General features: G+C 42.4%; 1 protein-coding gene across 6 annotated transcripts in view; it reads left to right on the plus strand.

Moving 5' to 3' along the window:
* The first annotated feature begins 241 nt into the window (after window positions 1-241).
* Window positions 242-15,908, plus strand: part of PSMD14 (proteasome 26S subunit, non-ATPase 14) — a 58,808-nt gene continuing 43,141 nt past the window's right edge. The window contains exons 1-4 of one of the 6 annotated variants that reach the window (XM_081199075.1): window positions 242-555; window positions 772-883; window positions 5,019-5,113; window positions 7,551-7,603. In XM_081199075.1, the coding sequence (XP_081055201.1) occupies window positions 7,556-7,603 (48 nt within the window). In that variant the 5' untranslated portion in view covers window positions 242-555; window positions 772-883; window positions 5,019-5,113; window positions 7,551-7,555. The remainder of the gene's footprint in view (window positions 556-771; window positions 884-5,018; window positions 5,114-7,550; window positions 7,604-15,908) is intronic. The other 5 variants (XM_081199073.1, XM_081199072.1, XM_081199071.1 and 2 more) reach the window with 5 other exon arrangements.

A 15,908-nucleotide genomic window follows, 5' to 3' on the forward strand; every position in this document is an offset into this window, starting at 1 on the left:
GCTGAATGTGCGGATAGATAGATAGATAGATAGATAGATGATAGATAGATAGATAAAGGTGGGAGTGAGTCTCATAACAACAGCAACTATGAAACAGGCACGCGCTGGGTATGGTGGCCAATCAGGGTCCCGCGCGTACCAACACACGGTCAAACGCGCTTACGTCGTATGCCGTAGGCGGGTTTGGGGGGGGACATGTAGGGAACAACAGGGCTGAGGCCACGAAGCTCCGGGCAACCCAGGAGGCGGGCCGTAGCCGGAGAAGCAGCAGAAGCGGCGAAAGGGAGTCATGGTAGGCGGGACGTTCCGTCGCCATGGCTCCGAGTTCGGTCGTGCTATTGGTCGCCGCCGTGGAACGGAAGCCGAAGACGGGCGTCGCCCTTTGGCCTCCGGAAGTGTTCGGGGGAAGGCTGTCTGAGAGTGCAAGGCGTGAGGGGGAAGGCCTGGGACGGTGCGCCGGCTTTGAATGAATCGGGCTGATTCATCGCGGCCCGGCTGAGCGGAAGGCGGCGGCGAGCGCGGCTGTCGGCGACACGGAAGGGCTCGAGCGGCCAGGTAGGCCTCGGGCCCGCGCGTGTGAGGGCGGTCTGTGACGCGGGAGTAGCCGGCGTGGTTGCCCTCCGGGCTTCGTTGGGTTCACGAACCCCCCTGCCAGGATGACCCGATAGCTGCGGGGTGAGGGGCAGCGCCATGGGAGTTGTAGGCGAGCCAAGAGGCAAGGGGCGCTGGCCGCTTCGTCAAGTTTACTTCGCTTTTTATCTTGATCTCCAGGATCTAAAACAACCAGAGGCGGCTGCGAAAGTCGCAGTTCAGAACCAAGGGGCGCCGTGCTTCTCTGACCCATCGGGACTCGGGTTTCTAATTTCGGTGGGAGAGATATACTGTATGTTGTTGTTAATGATTGTTTAAAAACTGGTCTAATGTAGGCCTCCCCAGACACACACACACACACACACACACACACAGAGAGAGAGAGAGAGAGAGAGAGAGAGACGTTGTTGTTATTGTTTAAAAGCTGGTTCAGGAGCCTATCTGGTCTAGTCTAATGCAGGCCTCCCCAAATATATACACTACGTGTGTGTATAATTTATTATTTATTAATTGTGGCCTGCATTAGAAAATATATATTTGGGGTGGTTTACACACACACACACACACACACACACACACATATACATATTCATATGTATATTCATAGTCATATGTATGTATGTATGCACACACACACATGAATACATACATGAATACATGCACACACACACACACACCTCCTGCCCACCGTTGGTTTAGCAGCATCATGAGGGTCACGTTTTCCCCAGCCCTGCTTATACAAATTCTCCATCGCTGACTTACTCTGTTTGAAAGTGTAGGGCTTGGTTATGCCATCATAATCTCTGACTACTGTCTCTTTCTTTCTTCATCTTGATCTAAAGCTGTTGCCAAGAGAAGGACGGAAAGAAAGGTCGTCAAACTTTTGATTTTTCTCTGCCAAGGATAGTATTAGGAGAAAAGGGGTTAAAACCCTGAGGTGAGGTGAAATTTTGCACTCAGGTAAACTGGGAGTAAGTCCTGTTAACTTAGAGGGCTGTCAGCCTCCCGAGTTCAAAATGCTGCTTTCAACTTGTGGAGTGTTTCCATAATTTCAGGTCCTTTTCAAAAACGTGCAATATTGTAGAAACAGGTGAAGTTTTACTGAGGGGTGCTGTTAAAAAGCACCTGAACTGAGGATGCAGTCCAGTGATCTCTTGCTGCCTCTGATAAGAACTCTGAACCCAATAACTGCCTGTGGTGGTAGTAGTCCCATCTTTTAAAAGAAAAACCTAGCTATTTTTAACTGCTCCAACACTGTAGCTGTGAAGTTGTGTACCAAAGATTTTGTTTGCTATATCTTACTGTCTTTGTTTTTTATTTACAAGAAAGCATAGTAGTTTATACATTTTGTAAGGGCTTTATAATTTGTGTAATCTCTCTTGATTCTCCTATTTAGATATGTTTGTGTGAGACCCTATGTCTTTCTAATGCAAGTTATTCCTTTACACTAGAGGCCTATACAGTCGTTCACACTTCAAGATGACCCAGTCATTGCAATAATTGTGTATTGTTCTTATGATATGTTTTATTGTGGTTTCCCATCTGCAGAGTAATAAAATTCATGTAGTAGCTTAGTGATTGTTAGCCAGTGTTACATTCTTTGACTTTACTATAGTATATTAACTACAACAAACTACTTTTTTGTTTTGTTTGCATTTTTAATTATAAAATGTTCATGCTTAGCGTCTTCTGTTAAAAAGTAAGAGAAGAAGAAATAAGATGGAAAAAGCAAGACAAAAATTTAACAACAAAATTAGCCCAAACTAGCTAATTGCCTTATGTGTAGCATTGGATCTTGTAATCAACAATTTTGTTTTTACAAGTAACTCAGTTATGCTGCATATTTATCAAGGAGCTAGTCCTTTCATATGATCCAAAACTGATACAGATGAATTCTAATCTGAGTTGGTTTCATGCTGCAGTATTTGGAAATGCCTTGGCAGTTCATGTCAGGAAAAAGCTCAAGGTGCCTTCTCTTGTCTAGCAGCTGAGTTCAAATCAAGAGAAATCTGAGTACCAGGTGGGAGGCCCCCTGTCTCTTTCTGTTGTACATAATTGATAGCTTTCTCTTGTCATCCCAGAATGTCTGGGTAGAGAATGCTCATATACACATGTGGTAGGTGTTGAAGTTAATTGAAAAATGGGTTTGTGGATCTTGTAGCCTATTAAAGAATGTATAACTAGCTATTAATAGAATGTTTGACAAAACCAATAGTAGAATGTTTACATTGTTTTCTTGGCAACGCTTCCCCCAAGCTTAAAATTCTAAGCATTTTTGCATTGGAATAGTTATTAAAACAATACTGCATTATGCATAAATATTTGCAAATACAAATATTTATGATAATTGGAGATCCTGTTGCATTTGTGCAGAACTCCTGGTGTACTTGTTCATTAACTATTATTTTTTGGCACCTCAGCAGCATCCATCTGCAAAAAACTTGCCCATATGAAAATGTGAAAAATGCTTTTTCAGCTTTCATGAAATGTTTAACTACTGTAAATGGCTAATAAAGGCTTGCATCCAACATTTTATTGGGACTGGCGCAGACTTACAATTAACTTGGATTTAGGGATTGATCTGAAAAGCCTGCAAATCTTCCCCTCTACCTTTCACCTTACATCTGGTAAACACCGCTTGGAAAATGTTACCATTTTATTTAAGTTATTTATATACCACTTAATCGTTAATAAAATAAAATGGGTTCTGCATTGTGTGACTGTTGCCAACCAAGATTAAAATGAGCTACGGGGTGCTCCTAAACATGCTTTGAGGACAATAATAAAACTAGTTTTTTGAAGTGGATTTAGGAGCTTCCTTAAGGGTTGGCAGCACTTGTATGCAACACTGGATCTGTGTGGAGGGCAGAAGGATAAAGTTTACTATTCCTTCAATCAGTCCACTTTTCACTTCTGGGGCCTCAATTTTAAATACAGTAGTGTGGCGACCTCAAAGTCCATTATATAATTGTTGATATGTTTTAACAATGGCTACTCTGTGTTGCTAAATAGACAATTTTAATTTGGCAAGTTGAATCAAATTGGCATTTAGCACCTATAAATGTGATAAGAGATAAGGTTACATGATTCAAGTGGACAATAGGAAGAGTTTTCATGGGTAATATAGCAGTTAGCTTGTGCTTGGAGAGTTACTCCAGGATTTATTAGCTAATTCTGTTTTTTTATTAGCTTAAAAATATTTCAGCACACAGCTCTTCATTAAACTGATGTGCATATCAAGAAATAAAGCTTGAAAAAAGAGACATTACACATACTTTTGTAAACCAAGAAATCTTTAATAAAAATAGGTTTTAAAAAATTAAAAATAAAGCTGAGTATATTGGAACATCATTTGTTGTTCTAAATACAATATGCATCTTTCTCTTAGCATTGCAAAATTACAATTTCAAAGGTAGTTCTTTAATCATAAAACCCTTTCCTACTGAGCACGCACAAAATTGTCACCACCTGTGCTTTAAAAATAAACACTGCAGTTGCCCAGGGTTTGAAATTAGCCAAGCGCCAGGTGCATTTTGCGACCGAGGATTAGCAGATTGTGAGCACTTTAAGAAGCCTTGGCGCCATGTGTGGCGACTGAGACACAGGAAAATTGCTGCCACCGACCACTGAGGTTGCAGGAGAAATGCCTCCCCACCCTGCACACAACTTAGATCACTGGTGCTTGTGCAGGAAAGTGTCGGTCACCCCACCAGGTTGGTGCTGACAGCTGCTGCCACTGCGGGCATGACATTGTGCCGCTTTGCCTCTCCTGCCCCCCCCCCCAAGTGAGATCACTGGCTGACCTTCCCTTTGTCTCTCCCGTGTGTGTGTGTGAAAAATATGCCAGTATTTGTAAATATTAATTAATTTAAATAACATGGTTTTAGCCACTATTGCAGGGGCCGAGCCCCATTTATGTTTGTGTTGTCCAATTAAGAATTGCTTTTAAAAATATGAATAAGAATGGGTCACTGATGTGAACTGTGTATTAGTTCATGTGTTTCAAAAAAATAAATAGAAAGTGTAACTGAATTGGAAAAAAATGTGGCTAGACATTCTGTTGTGGGGCCCATAACCTAGGTTTCAGGAGTCATGTGGCAAATGGCTTTTCTGTCCTAGTTTCTAACACTGCTATTGACTACAGTGGTACCTCTGGTTACATACTTAATTCGTTCCGGAGGTTCATTCTTAACCTGAAGCACCATTTTAGCTAATGGGGCCTCCCACTGCTGCCGCACCGCTGCCACATGATTTCTGTTCTCATCCTGAAGCAAAGTTATTAAACCAAGGTATTATTTCTGGGTTAGCGGAGTCTGTAACCTGAAGCGTATGTAACTCGAGGAACCACTGTATATGTATGAGCACTGAATGCTTAAAGCAGTGGAAATGCTCTCTTACTCTAAATAATTGTTGTTCCTTCTGTTTAGGTTGGAATTAAGCTTTACCTACACTAGAATTTGGACAGCCAACTGAGTTCAGGAAGAGAGTTGTTTAAAAGAACAGAAAACCGGGTGAGTACAAGGTAAACATAGAATAGATTCAGTTATTCCTTTAGATCAGGCATGGCCAAACTTGGCCCTCTAAATGTTTTGGGACTACAACTCCCATCATCCCTAGCTAACAGGACCAGTGGTCAGGGATGATGGGAATTGTAGTCCCAAAAACATCTGGAGGGCCCAGTTTGGCCATGCCTGCTTTAGATGTTTGGCTGTGTGTTACTTAAATTGTTTAGGAACCCAATTCTGTTATCTAGAGCAGCAGTGAGATACTTCTGGCCCACGGGTATAATTAAGCCATTTTGGCCAAGCCATACCCACCTGTCTACACCTAATCTAGGACAGGTATGGAGCAGGTAAACTTGCCGCAGGGCCAAAAGAGGGCTTGCAGGCACCGTCAATCACCTGCGCCCACCGCTTTTCAAGTATCAATAATCAGTTGATTATTGAGTATTTCAGAGAACATTTGTCTGCATTAGAAAGCTAGTTCCATGCTGCACCTATGGTTTATGTGACTTTGAAAGCCAAGGGTCTTTTACTGCTAGTTCTTTTCTCACTAAGACTTTTGAACAAAATTATTAAATCTTAGAAACTTTTCTCGTCATAAAAGTTTAGTTAAATGAGTTAAATATTGGATGTAATATTGAAGTTTGTTGGCTTGCTCCAAAGCCTCCATCATGGAGCTTTTGTGTCAGTATAGTCAATCTGGAGCTACAGTGGTGGTGGTGGGGAGCTTCATTCATGTGCAGATAGTGGTGTTTAGAGCTGCCCTGATACTGAAGTTTTTGAAAGGCCACATTTGCATATGTGGGAACTTTATCTACATGTTGGAACTCACATGTGCATAAAGAACCCCTTGACTGTAATTGTCTACTTATTCAGAAATTAATAGGAACCAGACTGAAAGGTAGCTTAGCACTTTGGGCAAATTGCATATTACATTCTTACCAACTATGTAGACACCTGAATAAGAGGAAGAGAGAAGTTGTAGCAATCAGTAGATGAAGTATTGAAGGATCCCTTTCTCTTAAATCCCATCACAGTCAGGTAGATCTAGAGCAAGCATATCTAGAGAGATGTTCTTAGTTCAACCTCCCTTTCTCTTCCACCCCACCCCATGCTATTATCTAAGCCTGCTTGAAGTTATATGCCAAGGTAGGGAACCGTCCACCTGTCAATCAGCTGATTGTTAGTTAGAGCAAACCTCCTTTGAATGTGTGTGCTGATTGACATTCCTAGTGCACCTTCTAAGAGGCTCCCTTTAACTTGTCACCAGCTGATTGTCTGTTAGAGGGAGCCCCTTTGACACCTTTCTTTCCAAATCTCTAACCACAGCTCACTGGAGCACTAACATTCATTAATTTAAGTGCTGGACAAAGCAATTTGCAAAGTCTCTTATTCAAGCAGCTCTTCAGCAGACATCATATATGATGTCAGGTGTAGGGCAGGTGGGTGTGGCTTGACTGCAGCTGTCTCGCGGACCAAATTGGGAAGCCTTGTGGGCCAGATTAGGCCTGCACGCCAGAGGTTACCCACCCCTGTTGCATGCCTTCTGCCCTGGAAGCCTTTACCACTCATCTTGGGAATGTGGACTCTGTTGATAGTGGTGAGAGAGATGTTCTGGCTCTTTTAAGTTCTGGCTCTAGAGCCTGTTGAGCCTTGGCTCAGGAAGTTTAGCTATTCTGAGCACTTAAATGCATGTTTGCTTGTGCTTTAAGATATTCAAGATTTCAGAACCTAGTAATGACATGTTGTACCTGGAGGTGTGTTAGGACTAGATCAATATAACAAATGGTAGAATGCTGGTGGTTTAATCCCTTTCCGCATTTAACAAGATTGGAAATGTACAGAACTATAGCCCTTAGTATTTTAACTAAAGGCATTTAATGTTTACAGCATTCTTTTGGTGTAATGAGTTCATTAAGAAAAGCTTTTGATGCTAATTCAGAAATCTATAATTTGTTCAGCGTCTTTCACATGTAGTTTTGATGCTAACTGACAAGCTGTAAGTTAATTAGCACAGAACTTACTAATGAGGATGTTAAAATTTCACTTTTGAATTATTTTTATATTGATGCGTTCTGGACAAATTGAAGGGAATTCTATTATACTGGTGATGAGTTTTGTTTACTTTGCTATGCAGATGCTTTTTCAGGTAAGTGAGGTGAGGAGAATGTCAATGATTTTTGCAAAAGCTATATATAAAAAAAAACAAGAAATGCTTGTGTTTTTCAAATCCAGGGATAACCCAAAACCAATGCAGTTAAAGTAAGGTTGTTAATTAGTATGGAAGACAGCTTCTTGAATTAATATGTGGTGTTAATTAACAGGAAGTCTGATGTTGTGTTGTAATTACTACCAATATTTTTGACATACTGAGTGACTGAAGGTGAATTATATGGAGAACAATTTAGTAAACAGATCAGAATCTAGGTATCCTTTCTTTTTGTTTCTTTTCTTTAGAAAACATGGATAGACTTCTACGTCTTGGAGGAGGTATGCCTGGTCTGGGACAGGTTAGTATACAGTATGTTAATTACTTTTTAAAAAGTTTTAATTACAGTTCCTAAAGTCTTACTTTTAATCATCAAAACAAAAAGCCCAATCTGATCAAACTTCCACAGACAGTTGAAATACGGTAAGTGCAAAGAAGAGGGTGCAATGTTGCATGATTTTGGGTGAACATTACTGTATATGAATTATTGAAGGGGAGCTGTGTATGTTTCTTGCAGCAAAAGCAGCAACAAGGTTTCTTGTGTCAACGTGAAAGCATGTTTATTGTGGCTTGAACTTTCATACACAAAAGCCTGCTTTGTCTGATACATCAGTGTAAATTATTGCACTGTCTTAACTTTCCAAATATAATTTGTCTGTGTGCAATGTGTGAAGTTGTAGGATATTTTTGTTAGTCATGTGGGATCATATGTTCACAGATGATGAATTGGCAAAATCTGATCCAGCAGGCAGTGGAAAACACAAACAAGTTGCAAATAAAACCTTCCTGGCTTAGTGATGATAGTTCAGTTTTCATTCATATGATGTAATGTAAACGTGAACAGACCTAGTTTACACAGACCTCATGGTTATCACCATAACCATAGTACAAATTAAAAACATTGAAAACTAACTGCTGTGTGTAAGGAAATAGATCTGTAGTAGTGCTTGTTTTTTCATGCTTGTTTTTGGGTACAGGAAGATGGTTATTTTAAAGAACAGCTCCTCCAAGAAAGCCTCCAACACCTTCCACCCAATGTAATCTTTATTCTCTTTCACAACAAAATGCCATACCTTAAAAAGTCCTGAGGTCTTTTTTGGCAATGATTTCCATGTTTGTTTCTATCACTGATGCCTACTGGCATGTTGATTACCAAGTCCGTAGCAGTTTCTTTTCAAGCCTATCTTAATTTAAAGTAAGCTTGAAAGTCCATCACTTTAGAATTCCCAACAGATGTGCATTTAGGCATAATCTATAATAATTTCTCCTTGGAATGAAACGGAGAAGGTTAGAGGCTTTGTAACTATTGTAATGGTCCTTCTCTCACCAAATCAGGGAAAAGAACACATTTAAACTTAATTCCTGTGGCTCAGTTTATTATAAAATTGCACTGCAATTTTTTGTTCTGTTTTGGTGACCTGTTTTGTAATGCAGTTTCATGATGAAAAAGGCAAATAAGCAAAACTGTTGTTAGCAATAGTTCTCCATTAGAGGGAGAGATAATGACAGCAGAATACCTCTGTTTGAAAAATTATGCATGATATTTTCATGTGATGCTTGAGAGTGGGGTGTCCTGGCTTGAGGTCGGTCTGAACTCTCCAGGTAGGCATGTAAATGGAGTGGAGTGATAAATGAGGATGCATTCAAGGTAGGAAAATACCGTATTTTTCGCCCTATAGGACGCACTTTTCCCCTCCAAAAATGAAGGGGAAATCTGGGTGCGTCCTATGGGGCGAATGCAGGCTTTCGCTGAAGCTTGGAGAGTGAGAGGGGTCGGTGTGCACCGACCCCTCTCGCTCTCCAGGCTTCAGGAAGACATCTGCAGCCTAGGCAGCCCTGCGGGAGTTCCCGCAGGGCTGTCTAGGCTGCGGATAGTAGCCTGCTTCCCGGAGCGCCGGGCGCGCTGAAAGCAGAGCTCCTGGAACACATCCGCAGCCTAGGCAGCCCTGCGGGAGGTCCCGCAGGGCTGTCTAGGCTGTGGATAGCAGCCTGCTTCCCGGAGCGTCGGGCGCCCTGAAAGCAGAGCGCCCGGCGCTTCGGGAACACCTCCGCAGCCCAGGCAGCCCTGCGGGAGTTACCCGCAGGGCTCCCCACGCTGCTAATAGCAGCCTGCCGCCCAGTGCGAGGGGCGCCCTGAAGCAGAGCGCCCCGCGCGCCGGACAGACATCCGCAGCGTGGGGAGCCCTGCATGAGTTCCCCGCAGGGCTCACCACGCTGCGGAAAGCAGCCTGCCACCCGGCGGGCGGGGCGCCCTGAAGCAGAGCACCCCTCGCGCCGGGCAGACATCGGCCAGCCCCACAAGCTCGGGGGACAGCAGGGAGGCGCAGCTCCGCCATCCCGCTGTTCCTCGACCTGGTTCGGTTTCCCCGACCTGCTTTTTGGGGGGTAATAAAGGGAAAATTTTTTTCCTTTATTTCCCCCCCAAAAAAACTAGGTGCGTCCTATGGGACGGAGCGTCCTATGGGACGAAAAATACGGTGACTGTGGTATAGGACCTCCACAGGTTTAAAAGCCCTTCTAACCACTGTGGCCCTTTGACTTGTGGAAGGGCTTTTAAACCTGTGGAGGTCCTCACTAACAAAAGCGTAAAGGTAAAGTTACCCCTGACCGTTAGGTCCAGTCGCAGATGACTCTGGGGTTGCGCGCTCGTGTCGCAATGGGAATATTATTTCTGTCAATTGCATTGTGAGTATGTAGCAGATATAAAAAGGGCAAGTTCATTAGGAAATGAATGGAAAATAAAATTGCTGAAAGCATAATGCTGTTGTACAAATCTATGGTGAGACCACATTTTGAATGCTGTCTACAGTTCTGGTTACATCAGCTCACAAAGGACATTGTGGAGTTGGTGAAAGGTTACAACATTTGGTACTGTTCAGTTTTGAGAAAAGTTGGAATAAGAGCTAACATGATTGAAGTTTATAAGATTATGAATGGCATGGATAAAGTTGATAGAGAAACGTTATTCTCTTTGGACAGCTGTGCTGTTCCATATGATTCCTCAATTCTCTAGAGCGTATTTTTTTGGGGGGTGTGGGGGGTGTTCAAATTGAAATGGGAGCTGTGTTCGGTGTCTGATGTTGGCTATCAATACTATAGCAATGATTCTTCCGACAAGTTGAGAGACAAATGTTGCAATTAGTGATTACTTCATAAAACTCAGAGCAGTGGTTCCCAACTGGTGATGCATGGACCCCAGGCAGTCCACGTAACCCACACAGGAGGTCCATGGCACCATTCACACAACAAAACTACCTTAGAGATATCAAAATTTCCAAAGGTAGGGACTCCATGCCTTGGCCATTGAAAAACGGGATCCACCATATGTAGCTAATTGGGAATCACTGGCTTAGAGCAGAACTTTCCAAACTGTTCGTGTTGGTGGCACTTTTTAGGCATGCATCATTTAGCGGCAAGTAATTCAGTTTTACTAGTAAACAAGAGATTTAACCCCTTGCCAGACCTGGGAGGAGTGAGGGGAGCGTTCACGCGACACACCTACACACTGCAGCAGGCACACTAATGCAGTGATTTTCAACCAGTGTACCATGGCACCCTGGGGTGCCTTGAATGATGGTCGGGGTGCTGGAGGCAACACTGGCCTCTGTTGCTCTTTCCTTCCATCCCACCCCTGATGCCCTCTTGCATCTCTGCCTCCTAAAGGCTTACCCAGCTATTTGTTGCAGCAGCCCTGGTTAGGAGCTCCCCAGATGAATAGTGCCTTTGAAGCTGGCCAGGGGGTGCTTCCCAGGCCTCTGTGAGGAAGTGTAAGGAGGCACCTCTCTTTGGGGCAGGGGAGGCAGCTCAGAGACCAGGAAGGGCAGTTGCGGCGCTGTCCAGAGGACTCCCAAGGAGAGGGGAGAAGAGAGGAACTGAGGAACACTCCACAAGGGTGTGTTCGAAAAGGACTGAGGGGCTGCTGGCTCTGCAGGCAAGGGGTGGCATAACTAGGTTCCACTGGGGTGCCACAGAAAGAGCTGTGGACTCAAAAACATTGAAAACCTCTGCACTAAGGTGCTGCAACACAGTTTGGAAAGCTCTGGCTTAGAGGATTGGATGTAAGTAGAGATAAACCTTGGACTTGCATACTCTCCTCAAATCATAGCTTCTTTGCAAACTAAGATCACCAACAACTGGTCTTTGGGTAGTAGTCTGAATGTGGCCATTATCTGTCTCCTTGGGGAAAGAAGGGGCTTTTCACCTCTGAAAGCAGGAGGGGGGACAACCTTTTTCAGGCCAAGGGCCTCCTTCTCTTTTGGCAAATCCTCCAGTGATCACACACCAGGGGAGGGTGGGGCCAGAAGCAACAGTGAATGGGGCAATTATTGTAAATTTTACATTAAGGCACTAAACTAGTTTCTGCACTCATCCTCAGTCCAGGGAAGCAAGAAACATCAGAGTTCAATAGCACAGTCCCGCCAGGCAAAAGCACGAAGTTGCAAAGTAAGAGCTTGTAGGTAACGTGGCTGAGGGGAGTCATCCCCAGTCCTGATATTGCCTATTTTTACTTTAAAGTAATTCAGACTGCCTCTGATGACCCTATTTTAAGGAGATACCTTGAGTGTATAGGGGAGGTACAATAGTATAAATAAGCGTTGGAGCAGATCTCCCCTTAAATAGCTTCTTCCTTTGAAAGTGTAATAAATGCAACATTTTCTGCCTTGGATATTTTTCTTTTAACAATCGCATGCAGAAGATCATCATTTTTGTTTGGCCAGGCCTTTGGCAGGGAATTGGTGCATTTAGGCGCTGTCATTGTTATAATGGTCATTTTAATTATTGGGTGTTTACTTATCAGTTTCATAAAATTTATATACTGCTTGATTGTAAAAACGAAAAACCTCATGGATCTTACATTAGCTGCCCTGAGCACTATTTGGAAGGAAGAGTAGGATATAAATTTAATGAATAAAATTTTTCCTGCTTTACAAAAGGTGGAATTGTGGCTGTGAACCTGGGCCTGGCTCATAGCCTTTCTTTCCAGTGAGCAGTATGGGGACTGCTCAAATAAGACGGATGGCTTTTATAATGAAAGATTTGTGTTGTCAACAGCCATGTTTGCTCATGTCTTTTGTGTACAGGGCAGATAAGGAGGGATTTCTCCAGTGGGTTGCAGCAGGAGTGGGCATGATTTAGGCTTGGCCAGCCTACTTTGTTTTTTTCTAGAACCCCAAGATCTACTAACAGGAGCCATGTACAATAGACGCACAATGAGGATTTTAAAAATGATTCTGCTTCTGAGTGCATTCAGAGCCTAGTAATGTGTTTTCAGTACCTGTAGTGAATTTAGCTGAGTTCCCGTCACACCAAAATGCACCCCTGATCTGCTTTCTTAATATCAGCAGCCTAATTTAGATGGAAAAGGACTTTTTTGTTTTGTTTTTGCTGCTGTTCCAACAATTTGGAGCCAGAGCCCCTTGCTGTTCTATTGCTAACCACCTAGACATCTACCAGTAAATGCCTATCTTCCTTTTGCCTACACCTGGGCTATAGGGGGTAACTGTACAATTACCTTTCGTTGACTAAGGATTTGGAATTTACTGATATAATTTATTAATGTAAATTAAACATTTCTTCTCACTGCATTTCCTTTTCTGAATTCTGAAATGTCATTTCTAGTGCACAATAGCACTGACAGCTGGTGACATGATGATGCGGGTGGGTGGGTAAATAACCCAGAGTAACACTGTATACAGCCCTCAAAAAGAGTAACTGCAACGCCAGCTAAGTCTGTCCTTGAATGCAGAACATAGCATCTTGCCATATTTGCTTATTGCAATTTTGGCTAGATGCTTTTAAGTGGTGTCTTCTGGGAATACATGTAAAGGTGGACCACTTCTTTTAGAAAGGAGCAGGGGGGGGAGGGGTGACCTGTCTCTTAGCCGAGTTAGCACTTCAACTGGAAATAAAGAAGCAAGAATTGCAAATAGCTATTTTGTTTGAATAATGGGCTTGCCAATTAGGCATCAAGTGCTTCCATCTGTGAAATTGTTGATCAGATGGGTTAGCTGGGACACTTCCAGATTAGGGCATTGTACATGGCACTTGAAAACTGTCACTTTGAAAGAGGTTTCAAGTGCTGCACTGCTTGATTCTGTAGAAACTCTTTCCTTTTTTTTTAAAAAAAAGAACTCATTGATAAAACCTGTAGCACCTAAGAGACCTGCCACTGATCTAAAAATCCTATTGTGCATGCTGATCTAATGTATGTAGAAGTTGAACTCACAGGCACTGTTTCCTTTTGTGTGTTTTACAATGACAGATGAACGATCTGTTGAAAAATCTGAAGGCAAGCATTCTTCTAACTTGTCTTGAACCATAAACGTGTTAGGCCTTTCTTACACTTCAGGAACTTGCATCCTGGCATTGTGGTTACCAGGCATATATTTTTAAAAGTTTCTTTTTACTGTTCTATTGTTTGATTTTACAAAAAAAAAAAAAAGGGTTTCAGGAGTGTCGTTAATTTCCTGTTAAGCTCTGCTGCTAGTGCAGCAGAAGAGTACGGCAGAAGTGATGTTTATAAACAATGTTTTCGGTCATCCATACCCATTCAGACATAGCTTGCAATCCTATGCTAATTCTAATTTAATTTAATGTGGCATATTCCTCAGTCAGTGGGACTGACTCTTGAGTCAATGTGTGCATGGTCAGGTTCTAAAGCATTAATGAAAACCCCGGAGGAGAGGTGTGCAGAAGTATGTTGGCCCACCTCTTCCCTCAAGTAACCTCTTTAAAAAGCCAAGCTATATGAGGAAGGGCATAAAGAAAAACTTTAAGCAGTACCTGTTCCCATGCTGGGAACTCTGCATTCCTGAACTGGGCTTAGTAGGGATCATCAGGAAACCTTGGGGGTCAGATGATTTCTATTGTCTCCTTTTCTAACAGGCTATCACATCACCAAGAACACTGGGTACCTTACCTCAGTCATTGAATCAGTTCAAGATTCTGAAAAAATTAATGCCTGTAAGCAGCCTATTGTATTGATACCCCTTTAGTGGGAAAGGGCAGGAAAACAAGTCGTTTCCTCCTCTACATTTCCTACACCCCAAAAATTTGCAGAGGATTTCAACCTTTTGGAAGATTGAGGAAGGCAGGAAAGTGAGTGCTTGGCTCCTAACCTGCCTGCTTCTTGCTATGTTTTGAGCCAAGCCAGCAGATCCTATGCATGCAGAGCCTTCCTCACACAGAGGGAGGAGGGGTGAATATTCATCTCCCCTTCAGCTTGAGATACAGCAGGATGTGGGATGAGTCCCTCCCACCCACTCCTATGGTAAAATGGCTTCTGTGTGTTCTCGGTAAAATAGCTGAGCTGAATGTCATGGAAGGTTGGGGGCAGCACTGGCTTTGTCCCCTGCAGTGGAAATCACAAAGCTTCCATAAATATTGAAAATATCCAAGCAACGAAAGTCTACAAGTATCAGGTTATTGGGTTTTTTTAAGACAAGGATTCAGACACACATGACCTCCAGTAGACTTTTGAAAGCACAGGCAATATTTTTCATACATTTTGTTGAGTTCCCTGTATCAAGCTGTATGCATTCTCCCATTCGTAAAGTTTTACTTCTTTGCAGGTTCATATTAATTGTCCATTCTCATGGGATATTTTAACTAAGATTTTAAGCTTTATAACATCCAGCTTTGTAGAATGTACACATGAACAGTATTCCAGGATCTCTGACTTAATCATATGTTTTTTAGAGCAACAAAGAATCTCATATATGCATGTATACATAATTTTGACAAAATTGCTTCTAATGGACTGGGGAAGAATTTTTTTTAAGAACATTCTAGTATTTCTAGAAATAATACATTGATGCTATATACTCTTCTCTGTTTCCTTTTTCTGTAAATTTTAACAGTGCTTACTGAGCATGTTTTCAATCAGTCAGTGCTCCGTACGGTCTCCTTATAAATGTTTCAGAAAGTAAATTCCCTTCGTATGACTGTCCACCAGTAATCTCTACAGATGGCATCTAAACATTTGTCTCATGAAAAAGCAAATGGACTTAAGTTCTTTCCTCTGAGCCAAATAGTGGGACTAGTCATTTTAAGTGTGTTGCATAGTGTGGAATGGCATTTTGATGCTTGAAAACTCTTGGAGAATTGCCCTTTTTAGATTTCTTTGGTACATTAAACATGACTTGTCTGCTGCTTATCACTGGGATGTGATGGCTTCCTCTAGTGCGCTAATGTAGATATCCTTAGCTCTGAAGGACAACAAAAATGGACATTTCTAGCAAGATGTAGAGCATGTCATTTCAGAAAACATTTTTGTAAAGCATTAATTGAAAAGAGTGTCTGAGCACATCTTACTGCTATGTTCTGTGTGTAGGTAATAATTACAGGGGTTTTTTTTGGACAATTCTATTTTTTGTGGTAGGTAGAGGTTCTTTGTCCTTTAGCTCACCCTTCCACCAAGAAGTTAGTGTGATGTGCACTCCATCGTCTCCTTGCAACAATGCTGTCAAGAGAGTTTGGGCACCAAGATAGCAACTGGCCCAACCTCATCCACTAAGCCTCATGTCTGAGCAGGAATCTGAGCTAAACCTAGTCTCACACACTGGCTGCATATGGTATTGCTTAGATGATTGTACTGTACTTTGAAC

This window comes from Podarcis bocagei (genome assembly GCF_964188305.1).
Source record: "Podarcis bocagei genome assembly, chromosome: 1".
Lineage (NCBI taxonomy): Eukaryota > Metazoa > Chordata > Lepidosauria > Squamata > Lacertidae > Podarcis > Podarcis bocagei.